Genomic DNA, 25,813 nt, shown 5'->3' with positions numbered 1-25,813 from the left:
CATTGGTGGCCCGTTGGCCCCTCTCGAGGCCATCAATCTGGTCCGTGTAGATGTATGCAGATCTGTGCACAAGTCTAAACGCCACCGTCTGGCCGGTCCGTCAGCAATGACAGGGGGGTGCCAGAAGTCGATGGGTGCCCGTCTGCAGCTCTGCGGCCTCAGAATTCCAGACGTCTCCTGAAGGTACCTTGTGGCGTTGAAGACATTGTTCCGGTATTTTTTCAACACACCGACACAACTTGGTTTATAATCTTTTAGCTTAAGAATACGCTGTCGAATAATATATCCTATATATATATATATATATATATATATATATATATATATATATATATATATATATATATATATATATATATATATATATATAATGCAAAACTACGACTAGACTGCTAACCTCGAAAGTCTCGAGTTCGAATCCGGGTTCAAGTCAACAGAACCTCCATCCAGCTCGGATAGGTACGTAACTTATGTTATGTTATGGACAGTAAAGGCGGCTGGGAAAAGTGCTGACCGCATTATCCCTTTATATGCTAGGCCACAGAAACATATGGACACTACTTCATCTGCCTAACGGATTGCTAGCTCTATAGCGGATACGAGTAGTTCAGCTTCCGGCTAAAAAGTTGCAGTTAGAAATAGATAGGGAATAAATTTAGAGTAATAGTCACATTATATTGGGCGTTCTTCTTCAGTACGATTTATATGACGTTCCAACTTCGCATTTCTTTTTATGACATACATATTTTAGTGCATTCTTATACTTCAGTGTAAACCAGTTAATAAGTTATTGTTAATCTGCTTAAAATTCGGTATAAACCAGCTTGTAATTCAATGTAAACTAGCTCATAATTAAGTATAAATCAGCTTACAATTCGGTGTAAATCAGCTAATAATTCGCTGTAAACCTGTATATAATTCAGAGTAAACCTGTGTAAAGCGACACCATGAACATGAACCATCAGTCGCGAAGTCCACACGTAAAGAGAAAGGGAACCAACACCACCATCACGACGTAAAGAAGCGCGGACGTGCCAGAACACAAGGCTGGCTTATCATTGTTTGTGGGGTGAGGTAGTGAGTGACATGTTCCACTCGCGGTCGTAGCATCATATAGGTATTTTTTTTTACTACAGCTTAGGGGTGGGGATGTGGCGGGGTAGACTGGATAATATTGTTAGGGACGGGGGGGGGGGGGGAGAGTTAAATTAAAAGTACATTGCGTGTAGCTACAATTTTATCACACCACATCAAATACGTTATATATATATATATATATATATATATATATATATATATATATATATATATATATATATATATATATATATATATATATATATATATATATATATATATATATATATATATATATATATATATATATCAGTGTTCCTTGGTAAATTTGCCTTTATGCGTATTTGTTACAGTAGAGCTATACTCAGTACATTGATTAAGCGCAACAACAAAAGCATGAAAGATTTTTGTCACCTTTATTTATTGTAAATGTTTTAATTTTTTTTTTTTCTTGCAACAAAAGCTAACCTTTCCTAAACATAAATCATTTCGTTTTCTCCTCCCCCCCCCCCCCCCCCCCCAAAAAAAAAAAACTCCATCCACTCCATCTAACTCTTCATCTACCCACCCCATCCCAGCCAGGGAGAAAACAATTCATTTGTCATCACTGGTATTCGCGCCCCTGTCTTTTGTCTCTCGCGCCGTCTCGTCCTTCGCCAGCCTGTAACATTGTAACCCATCGACCCCCCCCCGGCGGGCAGTGCACCCCCCCTCCAATCTGTTGTCACCTCCCTGCGCGACGCCGTTGTAAACAATACCGACTGTTCGCCGCCGCTGAACTCAGTGTTTGTTGATGTCATGTTGACATCCAGCGGCTCTGGCATTTGTTTCGCGTGCTGCCTCGGTATGGAAGAAATTCGCCACCGTTTTTTTTTTTTGTTTAGGGTTATTTTTAGATTGGTGTTAGTTGGGGGACGTTCCGAAAATATCAACATAATACATCTTAGACAAAAAGGTATTATAAGAGTGGGACAGTGGCGTAGCCATAATTGTCTCATGGGGGTGGGGGTCCACTTTTTTTCCAGCATTATATATATATATATATATATATATATATATATATATATATATATATATATATATATATATATATATATATATATATATATACGTTTATATTTTTAAACTATGTGATGTGTAGGTCTATATATGTAATATTTTGATGCGGCAGTAAAGTATGTCTATCATCTTTTCCTTTATCGGACAGCGTACTGTATGTTCATTAGAATTACATTTTTTTTACTAAAAAGTAGTCTAAATTAAAACAAATAGTGTAAGTAGGTTTATATTGTCTTCACTCTTTTCTCAGTAATCAGTTCCGGTACCCAACGAAAAGGACACCAATTACTCTTTAGAGGTGTCTCAAAACGCATAATGTTACTTTAACATTGAGTCTTGCAAATACATTGTTTATTTCAATGAAGTCAAGCATCGAAATCAACAGACTCTGATACAGTAGGTCTTTATGGAATTAGGTCAATGTATGAAGGTTTCACCTAGCAGAGTTGATTTACGACATTCGTGAGGTTACTCAGCTCTAAAGAGTACCTATCGCACTTTAGGAGTACCGTTCTAGATACATTTCCACAAAAAAAAAAAAAAAAAAAAAAAACAAAAAAACAACCACCACCTTCAAAACCATGATCTAAAATATAAGCTTCATCTAAAATAAAGCATGAACAGTACATATTTTAAACATTCAGAAACAAAACAATAACAAACAAACAAGCAACAATTTATTACTGCAATTAAAAAAGCAACCCATTTTCTTTTTAATTTCATTATTTCGTTTCAGTGAAGTGGAACCCTGTTGTATATTTTATAACTTCTACACCGGCCTTCACAAGAGGGGAGATAAATCTTCTCACGGCAGCTAAGACAAGGGAGATTATTACTGTGTAATACCTTAATTATTATATATGCCATTCCAGGGGGCATAACTTCTCAGTCTGTGACGCAGCTAGTAGGAGCGTATAAAAGATGAAAGACGCGTTAATGAAGATCAAAGCGCTAAAGATGGCAGCTTGAAATGGCGAGGAATTTTTGAGGGTCGCGGATTTCAAGAGGAGGAGTAACTACGGGGTGGAGGTTGGGGTGGGGGTGGAGGTGGGGGATTGGATTAGCGTTTACGGCGAAACAACGTGGTGACATCATAGACGTAGAACGGGACGGTTTGAGATTTATGTTAGCAACTAAAGCTTTCTAGCATTGATCGCTTTAGGTTGTTGTTGTTGTTGTTTTTTGCATTGTTGTCAGTTTTTGTTTAAGTGAGTAAATTAGTCAAATTAAAATAAAAACAAGTATGAAAAGCGTTATAATAATAAGCTTTTAAATGTACTAAAATTTTGAAAAGAGAAATATATTTTCAATTATTTTTTCGACCGTTTCATTTTACGTATTGTGATGTTTCAACTTAGTGTCACAAAAAAAAAAATAAATAAATAAAAGCTTGTAAAAAAATTACTATTTGAAAACTTTATTTAAACCTAAATGATTGTATTAAATCATATTGTAATTATAAAAGTTATAAATATTAACATTAAAATTGTTCAAATTATGCTTATCCGGAAAAGTAAAGATTACGATATTTAAAACTCGGGCATGTGTAAATGCTCATTTGATTTTTGATAGTATCGATGCCTTAAATTAAGCCTGACGATACTCTCGACTCGGACCTTAAGCCTGCAACTTATAAAATACTAACCATGAAAGACTTGGAAAAAGATAATGCATATGCATCACAAGCTTTAGTGAGATTCAAAACACGCAACTTTAGATTTATACCATATCTTTTAGAATAATGAATTGATTAAAGAAGACGGAGAAAAAGTTAAGAAATTACATTCTTAAATTCTGAGTGACGAGATATATTTATATCTATCTAAAACAACAAGGCAATAAAACCAAAACCTATTCCTTTTTAAAATAGTATGAGATTGTGGTTATGCAAGCTACAGATAATGTGTTGTATAAATATTTAGGCCTCCTTAAAAACAGAACAGATCTTAAAAGAAGATGTTATTCAGCACAGCTAAAATATGGTTTTTGAAGTCCGTAAATTGAACTCTAATTCTAAAATTAGAAGTAAACAAGTAAATTGAACTCTAATTCTAAAATTAGAAGTAAACAATCCCTTACCTGGTCCTTTTGCTTGTTGAGGTTTTCGCGAATGTTCTGCAAATGGCTGATCATTTCACTAATCTGTCGCTCCTTTTCGCTGAGGGTAGCCTCCCCTGCCAAAACAGCTTGTACCGTTTCCATGACTCTGGGCTGATCACCAAGGTCAACGCCAGAGGTCAAGGCCACCTCCGAGGACGTGTCCGAAGCTTTGGAATTCAACCGCCTCAGGACGGTTTCCATTGAGCGTTTGTGCGAGTTGAACAGACCCGTCGATCCGGCCGCTGAGGAAATTCCCGAAGGCGTAAGCTTGGTGGGCGATGCTCGACCTACGCTAACGATGGGAAATTCGTCGACGCGGGACTCGTTTTCGGAATCCACTTCCCCGAGATTATTTTTCCGGGCGTCTGTACTCTCCAAATCTCCGTCTTTCTCCGCCCCGCTCTCGTCGATTTCCGTGTCCTCGTCGGCTTTATCCTCGAATTCTTCCTCAATGGGGTCTTTGTTCGAGATCAGCTCGGGTTCGTCTTCGGGGTCAGAATGATCCGAGGTTGTCGCTCCGTTGGCTTCCAGAGTCGATTGTGATTTTACCAGTTCTTCTTTAGGAAGCTTGGTCGGCGTGTTCTTCCGCTTCGAAGACATAGTCCTGAGTAATGGAAAAAAAACATGTATTATTTGTGTGAAAAGTTCAAAATTTTAAAAAATAAAATAAAATGAAAAGGGGTTTATCTTCTTAGGTTAGGTGCAATGAAGTCAGGGTTGGGTTAAGGTTTAGTGAGAGGTTGAGATTTTAAAATTTGGATTAGATTATTTTGATTGTTAAGTGCCAGATAAAAAAATTTGAATGACTTCGATTAGGTTAGGATTGGGTACCGGTATCAACGATATTGATGTAATGTATCAAAATACATTTGTTGCTTCTATTTCGGGCATAGCCTGATGGCACGAAAGATAAAGAAATGATTATAAACATATTTTTTCATCAACCATTTCAACCAGTATATTTACAGATTAGAATTTTAATGAACTTTTTGTTAAGTACATTTAACATATGTTGAATAATTCAAATAATATTGCTTATTTATATGTATTTAGACATATTATAGTTATAATAAGGAAATGGACTAGTCAACATATTCATTGACATACTGGTATGTAAGTCAATACTTGTAAAATTTTATAAATAAAATATTTCAGTTATACATTCAGACTTAGTGACGCAAACATTATGATAATTAATTATATTTATAATCTTACGTTAATTGCCATTTTAAAAAAATGCTTACATTTGTCTAAATTTTAAAAAAAGCACGATAATTAATTAGAAGAAAATTAAACTCCTTTCGTTTTTCATCACGAACCACTTCTAATTATTTTAATTAGCGGAGTTTGTAGATTAAGGTTTCTATCTCTTCTGCACGTGCGCACATACTCAACTCACGCACACTTTTAAAAGTGTACATGCCCCTGTTGACGGAGTTCCTACTCTCCACGCCTCATTCATAAACTTTCATTGACCAACCCCACTATATCTGGTAGAACTCACTCAAAACTAAGTTGGCGCTAAATGTAAACATACAACGTTTTTTGCCTCATTGTCTTTTGTCTTAAAGTTAAACTTATACAACATTTAATCCCCCGCATACTTCCGCTATCGTAAGGTCAAACTTCAAAGGTCAAGTTTAAAAAAAAATTAACGAAGAGAAAAATTTATAAGGGAAAGATAATCTGCGGTTTGTGTTTTTTTTACTTTCTGTTCTTTAGGGTTTATCTTTCTTGTTGAAAGGGATGGATGCAGGGTACGAGAGCGTGCTCCAGGAGACAATGACCGCGCTGTCGGATATGGTGAGTTCTAAACACGTGCCGAAGGGTGGTTGTGTGTGTGAGCACGTAGGGAGATGGGGTGAAATGTTTGGAGGTGAGTACCCGAAATGGAAGTGGGTATAGGGGCTATGGGTGAGTTTTGGGATGTGTAATTGGGCAATGGGTATATGGGCTGTGGGTGACGTTTGGGATATGTAATTGGGCAATGGGTATATGAGATGTTTAATTGGGCAATGGGTATATGAGATGTTTAATTGGGCAATGGGTATATGAGATGTTTAATTGGGCAATGGGTATATGAGATGTGTAATTGGGCAATGGGTATATGAGATGTTTAATTGGGCAATGGGTATATGAGATGTTTAATTGGGCAATGGGTATATGAGATGTTTAATTGGGCAATGGGTATATGAGATGTTTAATTGGGCAATGGGTATATGAGATGTTTAATTGGGCAATGGGTATATGAGATGTTTAATTGGGCAATGGGTATATTGATGGTTTTTGGGATGTGTAATTGTGCAATATGTATAGGGGTTGTGGGTGATTTTTGGGATATGTAATTGGTCAATATGTATAGGGGCTGTGGGTGATTTTTGGGATGTGTAGTTGGGTAATGGGTATATGGACTATTAGGTAATGGGTGTATGGGCTGCGGAAGAAATTTGTTGAGTGTAATTGGCCAATAGGTATATGGACTATGGATGACTTTTGGGACGTGTAATTGGGCAATGGGTATATAGGCTGTGGGTGATTTGTGGGATGTGTAATTTGGAAATGGCTGAGAATGAATTTAAAGATGGGTTGGTATATGCCGTGTATTCAAATTCCGTTGTAATTTGGTGTTGGTATGTGGGCTGCGGAAGAAATTTGTTGAGTGTAATTGGGCAATGGGTAAATGGACTATGGATGACTTTTGGGACGTGTAATTGGGCAACGGTATTATGGACTGTGGAAGATGTTGCTGACATGTAATTGTTATATGGACTGAGGGCGAAATATAGACATATAGACATTGGGTTAATACGCAACTCATACACTCATTAGACATAAGGATGTACCTTTAAGTTTGCAACTAAGCGCTTTATTTCTACTTCCTTCCCCTACCACCGCACAAACAACCAGACGCGAAATATTTAATTAAGAAATGATATAAAACAAACCAGAGATAGCGCAGGACGCGTTGATGACGTCAGGAGTTATAAAAATGTTTGATATCTAGAGAGTCGTTGCCCCTGATTTAGCCCACCTCATGAACTCGGTTATGTGCCCTGTTTTAATTATAGCTACACTTTGGTGTAATGACGTTGATGCAGAAGTTTGCAGTACGTTTTTAAATATTAAAATTTTCGTTCTAATTAGCGTGAAGAATTAATTTAGGTACATTTATAAATTTAATAATTTTCATTAGTAAAGCTGTAGTATAATTGTAATAATTAAGATAACCATCCCACCCCCTTTCACCCACACTATACTCAAAACTAACATTTGAAAAGATTAGGACTATTTCTTTACCAACTACACTAAATACGTTTTCACTTAACTATTTTTAAAAATTTGTTTCAATTTGTAGTTTAAAATATACTTTAGAATTTTGTATATTTAAAATAAAAAAGAAACGTAATAAAAACAAAGCGTCTAATTTAGTTGAATGGAAATTCCCATTCCCAACTTGAAGAAAACCCCACAATTATCCCAAACTCCCTAGCCTCTGCTTACAATACTCCTCTTGTTAAAAAACAAGAAAGCACATACGACGCCACACCCATATGATACAATGCTCATTACTATACAAATCTTTTATTTTAATGAATTCAAGGATTTTCATTTAAATATCACCCCTCCCCCCACCCCTACTTGGACAATGCTTCTTTCTTAGACTTGTATACTTTCCCCTGTTTCATATTCACCCTGTGACCTCCAGGCTTCTTAGCTTCGCGGATAAGATTGCCGGGAGAAAGAAATCTTTGCATGAGCCCGCCCCACCCTTACTTTCATTGAAAACCGAATTTAAAAGTAATAATAAAAAGTAGAAATTTTATAAAATAATATGGTGAATAGGCAAATTTCCACATATCATATGTTTAATCTTTTAAATGGGAGATAATAGATAAAGTATATAACAGAAGGCTTTAAATAAACCAACATTATAATTTAAATTAATTAAAAATCTTGGAAACACAATAAATCATGTAACTATATATATATATATATATATATATATATATATATATATATATATATATATATATATATATATATATATATATATATATATATATATATATATATATATATATATATATATATATATATATATATATATATATATATATATATGTATATATATATATATATATATAAATATATATATATATATTAAAACGAAAAAACGGATTCGAACAACTGCTTCATTAAAAAGAATGGACGAAAGAGGAAAGAAACAGATATAGGTATCAAACAAGGGAGGTTATAAAAAGAAAACCCACAATAAAAACTTGATATCACCAGGAGTAAAGAACAAAAAAAAACAACCGAAAAGAACTCCGGGAAACAAATACTCCACGCTTGTCAAGGCAATACTAAATATTGTTCTCTGCAGATAACTCTGCGTTTCCTCGGATGTCTAGTTATCTGCCCTTGCCTGAAATGACGTGGTTTCTGCCCTGTTAATCTTGTTAAATTACTTTAAAATAATGATCTATTCGTGCTCTGGCCTGGCCTGGGACCCTGGGTGATGGTATCTTTTCGCTCACGTTGCAGTTGCTTCCCTTTACTATATCTCCACCCCCACACACAACACCCCACCCCCAAACACTATCCCCCCCCCATCTGTAAAATACACCTCGTTCTAATAGTGCTTGTTGATGTTGGTTACCTCTCCTAGTTTAATCAATCTCTAAAAAAAAATGTTTCGAAATTTTAAGGTTAAAAACGAGAAAAAAAATGTATGTTTTATTATCAATTGTGAAGACTCCTTAATTGATTTAGGTCGTTAGGGAGGTAAAATTCAAATAATCATTAACACCAAGGTACCTTGATGAGGTGTGTTTAAAAAAAAGGTAACAAGGTATGCTAGTTCTTGAGTAAAGAGATATTGAACGCACAATAAACACGTTTATCTATATATTTGTTTCTTTAATTATAATTCGTGGCTTTCTTAAGGTCATCAGTGAAAGTTCACATTTTCTCAAACAGTGGTTCTAACGATATGAACTAAAGCACATAATGGTGTTGTGCACCAACACTAGCCTCCCCTCCTCTCCACAGACACATAACCACACACACATACACACACACACATTATATATATATATATATATATATATATATATATATATATATATATATATATATATGTGTGTGTGTGTGTGTGTGTATGTATGTGTGTGTGTTGGGGGTGTATGCGTCTATATTTACTTAGGGAAACCTATATTTATATTATACATATATAGTTGTCTATATATATATAATGTATATATATATATATATATATATATATATATATATATATATATATATATAAGAAATAGACATATTAGTCTATGAGTTATACGTATGTATACTAGCATTTATATATAGATGCATATAAATATCTATATAGATCTATATCAGAAAGAGAAGTGTGAGTGTGTTAGTTGTGTACGTGGCAAATATCATCTTTAGACATCATCAATTGATGTCATAAACAGGACTATGTTGGTGTTGTGGACACCACTGTGGTGTTGTGTACACCACTCTGATGTTGTGGATACCACTGCAAGAACCTGCTCACCAGAAGGTCACACCAACAGGTGTCTAGGGGTTGCACTCTACCTCCTGCCACACGGACGTCCCTCGGGATCATCTTACGCATGCGCACTCGTGCCCAACACGGCCTACGATACACCTCCCCACTAAATTATGATAAAACCCGTAGTTAACACTTTACACCCCACCCTTGTTACCGCACACAAACTAAATTGTTAACCCTCCACCCCTCGCAACAATAAATCAAATTTCAAAATTCGTTTTTTAATACTCTCCCCCGCCATAACGTTTTCTACCCTATCTTCTATACAGCAGTGAATCCTCTAATCAAAACAGAGATGACAGTCCAGCTTCAGATGTTACTGCAACAAAAATGATGTATTCATTGTTTTGATTGGCTGTAATTAGTACGCCCCTGGCCTGCACCCCTATGGAAACGACCAGCGTTGATAAACATTAAGATACCCAAACATCCATAATACGCATATTGCGATAACGCATGAAACCGGTCCATGAATAAAAGAAATCATAAATTCCTGACGGTGCAGACGATATTGTTTTTATCTGCGGCATTTCGCGGGCTTTATCGAGATCCCGTCTCGGGTGCGGGCTAACTTGGTGGTCCGGGGGAATACTCTAGAAAATAAGACACCAAATAGGGCGCGGACAATAATACATTACATAATATTCATTTGACATCTTGATAGGCTGGGGGGGGGGGAGGGTCATAACATGGAAAATACATATTTATTATGGAGATATATATATATATATATATATATATATATATATATATATATATATATATATATATATATATATATATATATATATATATATATATATAACACCGTTTGCTAACTGAAGTAGATCTCTCATATCAGAATGCAGCCATCTAGTCATGTGGTAGGGATTACGCTGTAAGCTTTAAATATTAGGGTCAATTTAAAAAAAAAACCTTTAGTAGACACATAATTTTTTGTCATGCTTTCTATCGTGGAAACTGTATGCCTTTTACTTGACAATATGTCCCAGTTAAAAAAAAACAAACAACAACAACGGCAAATAAACAACTAGTTCAGCTTATATGTTGATATGATTTTTCCGACATCTAATACAATCATTAAAACTATACATGTTTTTCTTCACAATGTTCGCCAGTTTAGAAAAAAGAAGAAACAGCTAATTCAGATAATGTTGATATGATTATTCTAACATTAATATAACCATTGAAACGGTACTTTATAATATTCCACAGAACAAAAAAAAAGAAAGAAACCAGTTCAGATAATGTGGGTATCATCAATCTCCCATCTATACAACGATCAAGGCCAGCGAACCAAAATGTAGACAAAACATTATTTCATGCTACAAATTCAGCTGATTCTAATCTCTAATTATTGAAATTCAAACTAACAGATTAATCCCGTTTCCTTAACCGCGCGTATGCAGGTTAAATCCGATGCGGTAAATCCTCCCGGATTAACGGACAATAACCCTCGGATTAGACAATACGTGTAAGATAATCTCCAACATCAAACGATAGTGGACCGCTCACTGCTCCTAGTGCAAGATCCCATCTCTTCACTGATATGCTGTCTGGCCAGATTTTTTACAATCTTATGGCCAACTTGCAGGACCAGTTTGCACTTGTCTACAAATTCAAACACACTTTGGCCTGATTTTTAAGACAATGAGGGTTAAAAAAAAACTAGTTTGGTCGCGTCGATTGCTGACGAGATACATTATTTAACATGACTCAGAGCTGTGAGCCACTTCTTTAAGTTTTGTTGAAGTTTTGTAAATAGTGTATAAATCGTTTAGTGTATAAATCGTATTTATGAATTTACAAAACATTTTGTATGTTGATTTAGGTCTTATAATTTAAATGAATTCAAAGTTATATTAAATAAGCTGGTTAAAAAAAAACAACTATAAAAAACAGGGTTTTTGTGGGAAAATGCAAAGATATCCTCAAAAGTGGGAAAAAAATATGTGGATGTTCCATATGTCATGGGAACATTGGGTAAAGGTTATGTTTTGTTTTAAAAATCATATTTAAAAACAAATAAAGTACTTAAAAAAATATAAAAAAAAACTGCGCTGTAAGTTTACTAATCTGATGTCAGAAATTCAGTCCAGGCGTCCAAATCAATTTATTTTTATACACATTAGTATTATAAGGTATATAAAATTATGTTAAATCACATGTCAAAATGTACAGTCAAAATTAAACAGGGTTTTGAATGTAATTCTGTAGTGCACATTACTAGAATTAAATAGAGCCTTTTTAATCTGATAGAGGGGATAGATCATATCAATTTCATGGCTGACGCCTCACAATATCAGATAGCAGGTAGAAATGGGTTAATATAAAATGTTTTAACATATTTGTATAGTTTGGTATTTTCTTATATAGTTATATACCTATATATGTGTAGTAATAACAACAGTAATGTGAAAGTATGGGGATATATGAATTTAAAAAAAAAATTTAATGTCTTAGATAACTAAGTAATTATTGATGAATTTTAAAAAAATGTAAATAAAAACTATAATCAAAGAACGACATTTTCATATTTCTAAATTACGTAATGTATTTCGTACTTAAATAGCGGCCCAATTACCAAATGTGTTTACAACACATGTAAATTAGATGTAATCCACAATATTTTAACACATAACAAATTTTAACAACAAATCCTTATATTAGCTCTTTATGACCTAGGAAATTTAACCATTTTTTTTTTATAAATAAAAAAAAAATCTTTTGAATCCACTTAAAAGTAAATCGAAAATCGTATTCTTCTTTAAAGTTTAATTTATTTAAAACGTGAAAATAAATAGATTTTATAATTTTACAAAAAAAAAAATAAATAAATAAATAAATAAATACAAATTATTCTCAACACATACCGTTCATCGTATCAAACATTGGTAATGAAAACTCATCTTCATCGTACACGAAACAATCAACCAATAAAATGGCAGTCACCGGCTTTATTCCAGGTATCCCCTCCCCTGGCCACACTCCACTGACGCTGATCGAAGCGTGCAACCACGTGACAACCGTATCACAATCAAAGAATACAATCCATTACTGTTTACTCGAGAAAGAGAAGAACGACCGCCATCTTTACTAACGACGTCCCATCAATCATAAATACCTTCCAAATCAAAGCTTCCCCCTACTTATTAATTCCCTCCCTTGCTTGTAACGTAGCCAGGAAAATGATCTCCCTTTAAAAAAAAAAGCTGTAATCACCGATTTAACAGGTCTATTTTTAGAAACACGAATGGGCTTTGTTTATTTAATGTACCTAAGACTCGCTAAGTAAATTTAACTTGGACTTAGTGAGTTGGGTCTGTTATTTATTATTACATCAGAACACTCGCATGGTAAGATGCAACAGGGTTGGGTTTTGTGTTCTTCAAAATAAATTTAAAAGAAAAATTAATTAATTCCATTATTGTCAAGCAATCCTCCTAACGGGATTATATTTATATAGCACGGCATAAACTCGATCGTACGTAGACAGAACTCTGACATTTGAATTAATTTAGCTCTAATTAATGCTGGTTACATATTAGAGCTGACTAGACTCAGACAACAATCTACGAATTTCATCAAAACCGATATTGGAACCTAGACCTTCAAGCATAGAGACCACATGTCTTACTGTCTTACATTACGACCCCCCCCCCCTCCCAGTCTACTCGAGGTTATAAATATCCCATAATTTCAGTCAGACATGTGACGTCACTAAGTCGCCCCAAATCACATCACAGTTTATTTGACAAGGTACAATGTATTACACAAAAAAAAAAAAAAATCTTTATGTTTGCTGATGAAGGCCTTTGGGCGACACAAGTGATGGATAAGCAGGGTTAGGGTCGAAGGTTGGAGGTGAGAGGTCACGGGGCAGCTCCTTTTTATAAGGAAAGGGGCGGGGGGAGAATAGAACAGGTTTAGATAAAATTTAAAAAAAATGTAAAAAATAAAAACAGGCTACATCCTCTTCTTAAGCCGTCGTATCAATCGATTGTCGTTCATGTCTGTCGTCTAACATACAGTGTCATGAACGCAAGATGGTTGCTAGGGGCATTGATTGTGGGTGTGGGTGGGGGTGGGTGGGGGGGGGGTAAGAGTAGGGAGTCAGTAACGAGGAAGGGGATTAAACTGAAGGAATTTAGCTTTGATTGAAGATTGTAGCTGTTTATAATTAAGTGAACAGCGTCGTAGCAATTTTTTGCGAGACCTAAACGTCTTTAGGGCAGATGGAGTAGAGTATTTCTGTTATTCGTTATACACAAACCTATAAGGTAATCAGCAAATTATTAATAACAACACAGTGTGTTAAGATAGTTGCGTAAGCTTATGAAGTAGGACATCATAGTCGATACAAATTTATAAATTGCTATTTAAAAAGCTAGCCAGCATGAAGAATTATTTTGAAATGTTTATTTTATTTAATTGCTATTATAAATTATATTGAGAGGTTTAATATAAAACAATAACCAGCAATTACGTTGTGTACAGTCTAATTGTTGAGGTATCCAATGATATATTTTTATTATTTATTTCAACTTAAAATTAAGTAACTTTTGCTAGAATGTATAACCATTTCTTACAGACTCATTTTCTCTCTCTCTCTCTCTCTCTCTCTCTCTCTCTCTCTCTCTCTCTTTCTCTCTCTCTTAATGTTATTTAGCATAATAGCAAAAAAAAAAAAAAAAACCATAATATTTAAAAATTTAAAGGATTTCTAGTTTTCAGCAATAATTTTTTAAAACTGACGTTTACATATAAACATACATTCGCTCGCTATTAATTACATATGTGAATAGTCCCATATTGAAATACTATTGGATTCAAAGATTCTCACTCCCCCCCCCCCTTCCCATCCCACTCCCACCCGCATAATATACAGAACGTTTTATATCCCTTGTATTACACAACGCGAGAAGCACTGCGGGAATGCAATACAGCTGGCGGATAATGGTTGGTGGCTATGGACGGGATAATCAAAACTCTCAACATCATTAAACAGTGATCACATTGCCCCATAAGGAGGGGGGGGGGGGGTGTCAGAAGAAACACAGAGGGGGGGGAGACAAATGATGACTACCTGGTCGGGTCCTCCTTGAGTAAGACGGATGACCCTCGCGCCCTCTAGCGGTGAAAAATAATAATATGGATGGGCCGCGGGTGATGAATCGAGAGCGAGCGTCAATTGATGGACTAAATGTTCAATTATTTGGACAGGGGGGATCAATGCTAAATTGTTTGTTTGGAAGGAAGAAAGGTGGGATTAAAATTAGGAGGTGTGGGGGGGGGGGGGGGTCAGCTGTGGGAGTGTCTGGGGGGGGGAGGGGTTGGGTGATGCAGAACATGTTTAAGATTGTAGGAATATGGTCAGTGTGTGATACGTTTGTCTGGTGGGAATGGGGCGGGACTCGGGGTTGGGGTTAGGGGTTGGGGTTGAGGGATAAAGTAAATGTTAAAAAACTAGCGAGAATATAAAAAAGATATGGGAGATATTTTGATAAGGAGAAAATACTGGATACTATAACTAGATTGGATTCAGTGTTTCTTCCAGGCATCTCCGCCACCCCCCCCCCCCCCCTGGAGAAAATCTACCGCCCCCCCCCTCCCTCCCTAATGAAATCGAATTTATATAAACAATATATATATACTTATAACAGTGTCCACCCCTCCCCTTAAAAAAAATATTTCAAGAGCCCCCCCCCCCCCACCCCCACCCCACGAGAGAAAAAAGTCTGGAAGAAACACTGATAGGAATCCCAAGAAAAGTAGGTAGACCAACAATCTTGTAACAGGTCCACTGTAGGAGAAGCAGAAGTAGTCGGAATGTCGTGGACCCAACTTGGAGGAATCGCACATAACCGAGTATAATGGAGAGGTGTGGTTGCGTCCCTTTGCTCCCCAAGGTGTCCACAGGAATAATGATAATGTTGAGGGGGTTAATATGGTACCATTAATGTAATCTTAATGGGGAGGGGGGGGGGGGTAGAGCGATGATAAGAACTAGGGTGCGAGCTACATTGATAAGTGGGGTGACATGCGATATATATTTTAAAAGAAATTTCAAATTGGCGTGTGTAATGCGAGGAGGGGATGGGAGGGGGGAGCGGTTGCTACATTACACATTGTGGGTATCGCCCATAACATAATTAAAATAGTGAGCTATTATTTTCAGCACAGATTACCATCAAACATTAATTAAATCTCTCATTAGTAATTAAGCGTCGATGAAACGCATTGTCTAAAATTGGAACGCATTGTTTTACTACCAGAAATGACGAAAAAAAAATTGTGTGTATAGCCAGGGTACACAACCAGTGTTCAAATATCCAGGATAAAATCGGAATGTATTGTCTCAACCGGGTCGTCAAAACACAATGTATAATTTAACGCCTATTGTTTTAACAGTAAATAATTGATGAATCAAGCTTTGTTGAACCCGATTGATTTATTTCATTGTTGTTTTTTTCCTTATAAATCCAGCGGAGATAATTTTAGTGTGAATTAATAAGGGGAGAGATTGAGATTATTAACAAGGGGAGGTAAAAATGTTACAAATGCATATATCATGCTTATAATATTAAAAACATTTTAAAAGATTATAAGTATATCAGATTATACTGGATAAATCGAGAATATATTTTTCGTCCATTTAGTCATCCAATAATCCTTGTTAGCACTTTAAAAATTGCATATATCTTGGAGATGTTAGATTATATTAACCGTAAAATTTAGCCAATTTGTTTGCGTAATGCTTTGAAAAAATGTGATAGGCCCTAATGCTATCACAGCAGTAGCCTACATTACTCGTTGAAAGTCAATTTATTTTGTTAACCGTAACCTGTATACTCTTACTTTGCAAGTTTAAAGTCTCTGGACTTACGAAGTAAAATTAACCCTTGAAAAACCGTAGACAGTAATACCGATAAGAGCTTATCACTTTGCATGGAACCTTGTGAAGCCATTACCATTACATTTTCAAATTACCTGTCTTACATCCGTATGTGCTATGTAACTGTTGACGCGTGAATCGATCTTTCGAGTTCAAAGATCAAAGGGCAAATGACTCCATCGGGGTCATTCCTACGTCACTTGTGACGCCACGTCGGTACGCAACGCGGGGGACATCAATAGAATTGAACATCACATCTGGCGTCCGACCACCCCCACTCTTTCCTTCACCACCCCCTCCCCCACCACCACCTCCGATGGTCAACGCTCGGCCATTTTATGACCCGCCGCCTAGTGGCGATGACGTCACAGGGGCGTTGGCCGATGCGTCGTGTCGGACACGTCAATAAAAATCTGATCACGTGTCCAACGTGGCGTGAGGGTGAGGGTCGGGGGGGGGGGGGTAGTGGGGGGTGGGGCGGTCATTGTCTCTTGTCCTCGGACAACAAAAGCCTGATGGTTATTGATCTCCCGCCGGTCATGGAGGGTCTTGAGGGTGGAGGGATGGGGTGGGCGGGAGGGGGGTGTGGAGACGAGAGTTCAACGCTGACATTTGAGGGGGGCGCTAAAACAATCCTCTTTAACAAGAAGGGTGAAATTACATCTGGACAAATTTGGCCTTTTGAGGTGCTGGTCGGAGTTATAGCCCTTGTGTGGTAAGTACCGGGTGAGGTGGAGACAATCTGATGGGGAATACAGGGGAATATGTGGTGGAATGGGGAATGTGAATATGTAGGTGGAATGGGAGTATATGGTGGAGTGGGGAATGGGAATATGTTGTGAAATGGGGGAATGGGAATATGTGATGGAATGGGGGAATGGTGGAATGGGAATATGTGGTGGAATGTGGAAGGGGAATATGTTATTGAATGGGGAAATGTGAATATGTGGTGAAATGTGTAACGGGAATATCTGGTGGAATTGCGAATGGGAATATGTGGTTGAATGGGGGATGGAGTATGTGTTGGAATGGGGAATGGGTATGTGGTGGAATGGGGAATGGAGATACCTTGTGGAATGGAGATTGGGTATGTGGTCAAATTGAGCGGGCGATAAGAATATGTGGTAGAATAGGAAATGGGGGTATGTAACGAAGTCAGGATGATGAGAATGTATGGAGAAATGTGGACAATGGAAAAGCTAGCCCCATCGAAGAGATGCCTGGTAGAAACTCTGATAGGGAATAGGAATATGTGGTGTGTTAGGACATAGGAAACTTCATGGAATATGGAATTTTACTTTGGAATAACGATAATGATGATATCGTGAGAGAAATTATCAAAAGGAACGATTAGGGATGGTAAATAACATTTCAGTCATACGCATTCAAAAAACCATTTATACAGTTAGGTGCAATTAAAGTAAGGACAATTTTAAAACATGTCGAAACTGGTATTTACATTACCGAAACAAATGCTATTTTAAACATGAATTATACACCGTTTTTAAAGAAAAACATATCATGTAATCCTTATTACGCCGCATTAATAAATAAAACCCGAAGGCAATAAAATAATTACACACGAATGAAATTTATAAAAAAAAACAAAAAAAAACAACAACAGCGCTTGAATCAATATGGGAGACAATTTCACTAGTGTTTAACAATACTCTCCCATTTCTATGCAAAAATAATTGTTCATGCATAAACGCTGCATTGTGAGTGATGCCCCCTTGTCTACTCCGTACAACTGTTACCACAAGGGGAAATAACCTAACTAAAGAGGGATAACTCTCGGAGCTTTGACGGGTTGAAGAAAACCTCATCGCGGCAAGACAAACAGATACGCTTGTGAATTCGAGAGGGGGAATAATCCATACATCATGCATGAACAATGCCGAGATAAATGCCATCCGTCACGCCCCGTTGAAAACAAAGGAGGATTGTTATTAGGAAATATTTTATACCCCCGGGGGAAAGATGTCTGTAAAAAAAAAAAAAAAAAAAACCAAGTGTTAAAAATTGACGAATAATTTCAAAACTGGATCGCTACGTCGCATGGACTATTTCAGGTTTTAGAATCAGGGGCGTCGACGTTGAAAGTAGACAATGAAAGGTAGGAGGGTGGGGTACAAGCATGCGTTCTTTGATTTAATAACCGTATATTTTTAAATATTCAGGCACATTTACAGCATATTATAAATTTATGAGGGACAATCCTAAGAGTAGTTTCTGGTCGCATTATTGTTGTTTATTAATCATTAAAAAAAGTTCCTATTTAGACCTAGAGATCCATTGGGTCGACTTTCTTGACTTCGACCTCCTATAGTCGCAATTCGGAGTCGAGATTCGAACTCAAGTCCTTCTGGCTAGCAGACAAAAGCTCTACCATTCGACCACGCATTCCCATGATTGTTTATTATGATTAAGTAAAATGGACACACGGTACCTAGCAAGTAAAACAGTAAATATGACACAATTACTATCTAATAACATAGGCTGATACATGTTAAGGTAATATTCAGAAAAAAATTATTTGATAATATAGGGAAATATAACGCCAATGTTCACAAATAATATTTGCTAATGTAGGCAAATATACGATAGTGTTCAGAAATAATATTTAATAACATAAAGTAATATAACAGCTATATTCATTACAATAATACTTGATAATATAGGCAAATACAACGGCAATGTTCACAAAAATGATACTTGATTTTAAAATTTTGTAACGAAACAATAAACATGCCAAACACATCACAATATAGGGTGGGTCGGACACGCCCCTGAATGCGCCTAGCTAAGGTAGGTCGACAATGCATCTACTTGAACAATGCCAGGCTATTCTAGTCTTCAACAACGGGTTGGATCGCGGGTGCGTTCAAGCTCTGATTTTAATTGTCATGTTCGCCTCATTAAATAGAAGAAAAAAAACATATATGGACGGTCTGTTGGTTTGGTTGGTGGGGTGGGGGAAAGAGTGAGGGTGGGAGGAGGGGTAGTGGGATGTACAACAATACTTGTTCTGTTTTACCCCCTCCCCCTCCCACCCCTCCTCGTGTCAAATCATTTATCTCACAATGGTTTGATTATCTAATGAATAATACAATCATAGCAAGGTGTAGAGTTTGGACTGTTGTTTTTTTTCCGAGCGCCATATGGGTTCCCTTAGGTAGAGCGCTGCCTATTCTGTTATTAATGGACAGATACAATATAACATGAAAAAAAAATAACGTAATATACTTATATATAAAACACGAACACATACAAAATCAGGCTTGAATACATAGACATACAAAACTAATTTTACATAACGTAATATAATTCATTGCTTTATATATGCAATGTATATTCAATATAAAAACGGTCGTTAAAAACACATTATGATTTTATGTTAATACCAGTGTCATAAAATAAAAAAAAAATAAAGGGGGACAAGCTAAAATCTCAAACACAATAAGAGGGGAGTTCACTCTGATAGTTTTTAAATTTATTGTTTCGATTATTATTTCAGAACAAAGAAAACCTCCGCTTCACAAGAGCAAGGGGAGATAAATCTTGTGCTCCAACAAGAGGCAGATAAATCAATGTTTTACTGCTATATTCTTCAGCAGTCTGGGCGATTACAGATTCAAATGATACGGTGGTGTACAATACATGGGAGAAGTAGGTTGTAACTGCCATGGTACATGCAATGGTACTGTTTATTAAATGTGTACATGTATATTTGTTTTATATTTATTACACACATACACACAGATGTATATGCATTTATATATGTATTTATATATATATATATATATATATATATATATATATATATATATATATATATATATATATATATATATATATATATATATATATATATATATATATATATATATATATATATGTGTGTGTGTGTGTGTGTGTGTGTGTCTGTGTGTGTGTGTGTGTGTGTGTGTCTGTGTCTGTGTGTATAAATACTCGTCCTTCCCACCACTTCAGTGATTCTCAGCTGTCATGTCATGTTTTTGTGTATCTATATGTATATGTCATAAACATGTTTTATACACATCAAAAGTATATATTTAAAATATATTTGTTCATATACTCATATATTATATAATAATACATTTCCCAAATTACTCGATTCTTAAGCCGAGTTTCATTAATGAACATTTATATTTTACCTGAAAAGTCTAGAAAAGTCTTTACACAACCTAGTACTGTTACTGAAATAATTGTGTATTCTGTGTTAAATGAATAAATAATTACATACATCCAAGCACAATAAAATCCTACACACACTGTAAAGAAACGAATGACTTGTAATAATCCACCGAAGATAATCGCTTTGTCTGTTGAACGTTTTGCATATGAATTATAAAGAACAGTGGGGTGGGGGGGGGTGTCTATTATTTATTATATCTAATCTTTACTTCCAACAAATCATTGTTCAGATAGAGGTGTATGAAGGGGGGTGGGGGGGGGGGGGGAGGAAAGGGGAGATAACGGTCCATTGTTCCATTGCCAAAAAGTTAAAAAAAATAAAAATGGATTACAATGTAATACATAATAGCATGTACGTTAAGCCTATAAAACCGCTAACCTAGTATTATAATCTTTAAAAAAAAACAATTAATATTTTTGAAATGCGTTTAAACAAGGATCTAGTCTGTCTGTGTATTTGATTTAGTGATACAAAGCATTTTTTTTTCAATGTGGTTCACAACAATGGTTAAATATATGTGTTTAAGTTGTGCTTATCTATTGTCCTTTTTATTTTTGTTCTGTGTCTATAGGCTGCCGTTCGTGTTTTAGGACTTTGGATATAAATGAGAAGCCAGTACAATTTTATTATACTGAACACTATGTATAATATTATATATATATATATATATATATATATATATATATATATATATATATATATATATATATATATATATATATATATATATATATATATATATAATGCACACAGACGTTACAATAAGTTAGGATTCTTCTTTGGACCTAACAATCCATTGGTGAGAAGGATCGCAGAGTTCATGTTTCTTGACCTCGGCATGTGAATGGATAATGTGGTCAGCTCTATGCCCAACCCAGCCGCCTTTACTTTCCCTTACCCATCAGTACTGGGTGTACTCAAGGACGTTCTACTAGCTTGAACCCGGATTCGAACTCGAGACTTTCGTGTTAGCAATCTAGGCCATGCAAGATATTATAACGGTGGCAGAATATTTTTATCGATAAGGAAGAATGCAAGTAATTGTTAGGTCATCTGGAAATAATCTCAAATAAAAAAAAGTGGTATATAAACAAAACTAAAAAGGAAACAGATTAAGATGCAGTTCTAGAAGCAGATGGGTGGATGATGTGGAGACAGAACTACAATAGCTTGGAGGGGTGGAAGAGGAAAATAGTGTAGATGTATGGATTTGTAGATGTATGGATGTGTGGATGTGTGGATGTATGGATGTATGGATGTGTAGATTTATGGATGTATGAGTGTGTGGATGTATGGATGTGTGAATGTATGGATGTATGTATGTGCGGATGTATGGATGTATGGATGTGTGGATGTATGAATGTATGAATGTATGGATGAATGGATTTATGGATGTATGGATGTATGGGTGTATGGATGTATGGATGTATGGATGTATGGATGTATGGATGTATGGATGTATGGATGTATGGATGGATGCATGATGCATAGATGTATTGATGATGACTATTAATAAAGTGTCGATCGATTATGATGACACTGAAATTCCAAAAGTTTAACGTAACGTAAGATATGTTAGCGTGGAGATGTGGTTGTAACACAAATGGGTTGGAAGTTGTGCGTGTTTGTTGTGACTAAATCATATCACTTATACATATGCCGTACTGTAATGCTTGGTTACAAATTTAAAAAAAAAAACCGCCATTTTAGTGCCAGAAGGGAATGCGCCTTAACTGCAAGATGGTTCGATCTCGAGAATTTTTTTTTCGAATTTAACAACCGTGAGCTTTGCCGACTCGGCCAGGCCGAACAGAGAACGCCATTTAAAAATCCACATAAAACTCTACTTTACCTACTTATATGGGGAACTTTTAGTAACTGTTTGTAAAGTTAGTTTTTTTTTCCCTAACCATCTCTTTTAATTAAATTAACAGCGTACAATTTCAATGCTTCTTTTTTCCAGCAAACTAAAAAAAAAACCAAGTTATTCAAAGACATGCGACGCACTATATGTGATTAACATACGATTAATCACGGATTCTCATACGTTTATCACATATACGTTTATCATCTAGACGTATTGATTCATTCTTTCCCGTGTTGTAAATAAACGTTGGTGAAGATTTACTTCTGTTAGTGTCAGACGAGAGAGAATCTAAATAAATGTCTCGGCGATAAAAAAATAAATAAAAAAATAAAAGGGGTCTGAATGCGGTCTCGCCTCTAACAGGACTATGAGATATACAATAACTACGACTCAGCCTCCTCTATTCATAGGTGATTGGTGAGCGACCATCACTGCAGGATCACAAAAGCGGCGGAAGCGCAGGGACTTCACTCGTGGAAACCCCAGGAAAAAGCATTAAGAGTAACTTCCCTTGTTCGGCGCGCAACAAAACCGCGCGTTAATTTTGAAATTGTCAGGCTTAAGTACTATCCTTTGTCAGGCCGGTGAATGGAATCGTTAAGGAAAAGTTCGCCCCGCTATTGTGGTGGGTAGTCCATTAGCAGGATTGCGGGAACCCGGAGGAACCAAGATTCAGTGGCCGGCGGTATCAGAAGGGAGAACGACTCGTGTCCAATAGATCATCCTTCAGTGCCGCTTTGGTGCCTTCGGATAATACGGCTCAATAAAAGATATTGAGCCCGAGATCGAGGGCTGGAACTACAGGAAAGACGCGAGAGCCGGCGGATTCCTGCATGGGGGTGAGTGTAGGTGAGGCTATGGTACCGGACAGATCGTAGAGACTCCCAGCCTCCGCTCTGATAGCACTTCCGGTTCGAAACTTGAATCTTTAACACTATGACGCAAAGCATGTTTAAAAGAAGTGAATAATGAAACCTTAAATATATTTGTATAGATAAAATGACGGCATAATCTCGACTATTTTGAGAAATTATGTATACAAAATGAAGTAATTGATTTTAATTAAGATTAGTTTCTATTAATAAATTGCTATAATAAAAACCTCACACATAATTTCTATAGATAAAATACCTATTAAGTCTGCTATAAAAAAAATATGTATTTCCAAAAAAAAAAAAAAAAAAAAAAAATGAAAATATAGGTAATTTATTAACAACTTATTATAATTGTTTTTTTTTCTACTCACTTTGCAAATATGCAAAAAATAAAAGCACACAAGCATTAAACTATCAAAAAGATTAATATGCTTTTGCAATAACCATTTAAATAAACGACTCAAAACGCGTTTATCCAAATTGACTCAAGCGTTAAAAAAAAAAACACTCCAAAGGGAACTCACTCTTACAAAATAAGAACCACCCCTTGACTAACACAAAAGAAAGGAAAAAAAATGGCCACCACATCGGGACACAATCAACGGACACATTGGCATAGCAACAAAAGTTTATCGATCACCAATCGCTACAGGAGAGTGGGCCAATCGAAGTGGATGAAGAGCACTAATGGAACGCATTCTTGCACAAGAGCGCTAATTTCTGCATAAAATTCGCGCGGTACTAATCAGTTAATAACCGAAATTAGCTAATCAATGAGTGGATGGTTGATGGTGGGGGTAGGAGGGGGGGGGGGTGAAGGACTAAATCAGAGCCGGCTGGTATGGGGAAAAAAAATAGGGGGCGAGGGTGGTTATGGTATAACACTAGTAATGAACATCTATGTAATATTTCATGGCTTAGGAAAATAAAAAGTAAGAGTAAGAAAGTTAAGTAGGCACGGAGGGAGAAAGGGGGGGGGGGGGGAGAGAGACTAGAACTAGACATCAATTATTTTAGTTTTAGTGAATTATTATTTTTTAAATGGCGGGACGCGTTAATTACTCGACGATAAATGCATGTGACGTCATCATTAAATACATGTGATGTCATCATTTAAAAAAAAAAAAATTTTTTTTTACGTAAGTGGCGTCACAGTCATCTTTATCCGCAGACAGGAAACCCTTACCCCCAATATTCTGGCTCAGGGCTAGATCTCCCCCCCCCCCCACCCACCCTCACGGAGCTAGTCTGATGAAAGTCATAGTTCCATTAAACTAGATGTTATTTAGGCGTCAAATAATTCTGAAAAAGCTAGTTATAGAAGATACTCATTGATCACAGAGACTAATAATGGAAAGCTTATAAAAAAATTATAAAACTAAATGTGCCATTTTTCATTATAACTTGAAACAGTAACAATTCCACATCATTCGTAATCTCACAGAGATCAAATCTACTCAGGAAAATTGTTTGATATTATCTTAGTTATTTTTTCACAGGTTAAGAAAGCTAATTATGTAATGAACTTTATGTTAAGATGCGATGATTTAATTTTAGCACCGGGATTGTTAGATCACTGAAGAAATAACATTTCATTAAAAAACTTTCTTATGGCCAATAATTATGATTAAATTTTATCTTTTATAAAGTTTCTCTTTTTTTACTTTTTTTTTAACGAATCAATCTTATGGTAAATAAAAGAAAAGGTCAATTAATTAAGAGGAAGTTTAAATGGTTTCAAAGTGCAAATTTCCGCCAGTCCAACCGAGACTTGAACCTACATCATCAAAGTGACCATCACCGACATAAAATATGAAATTTAAAATTAGGAACTTCTTAAACATGTAGTGTACACAAAATTACTTTGTATTATACATTTCCGTAAACATTCCTTCTATATACTAGCTAAGACCAGCTAGTAAAAAGTGGAGCTATTTAGGAATTAGAGCAAAATTATATTTTAAAATGTTACTGTTTCTTCAAAAAATATTTTTAGAAACTTAAATCAGCCACACTTGAAAAGTAATAGAAATTAGGTTCATTTTATAAACTTGAAAATGCATGTTAAAATGTGGGTATAATTTTACTTTTGTAGTGGTCCAGTAGGTAGGCGAATGAACTGCTACGAGGTAGATTCTGGTTAAAT

General features: G+C 35.9%; 1 protein-coding gene across 1 annotated transcript in view; it reads right to left on the bottom strand.

The window, feature by feature from the left end:
- The window catches only part of LOC131956974 (transcription factor SOX-5), a 141,028-nt gene that overhangs the window by 100,555 nt on the left and 14,660 nt on the right, over nucleotides 1-25,813 (bottom strand). Inside the window, exon 2 of the mRNA XM_059321659.1 lies at nucleotides 4,216-4,840. Within this exon, the coding sequence (XP_059177642.1) occupies nucleotides 4,216-4,840 (625 nt within the window). The remainder of the gene's footprint in view (nucleotides 1-4,215; nucleotides 4,841-25,813) is intronic.

Source organism: Physella acuta, unplaced genomic scaffold (assembly GCF_028476545.2).
Source record: "Physella acuta isolate Inbredline_101_S28 unplaced genomic scaffold, ASM2847654v3 ptg001191l, whole genome shotgun sequence".
In the NCBI taxonomy this organism is placed as follows: domain Eukaryota; kingdom Metazoa; phylum Mollusca; class Gastropoda; family Physidae; genus Physella; species Physella acuta.
Note: the sequence above shows the minus strand (reverse complement) of the source record. Positions and strands in the feature narration are given on the sequence as shown.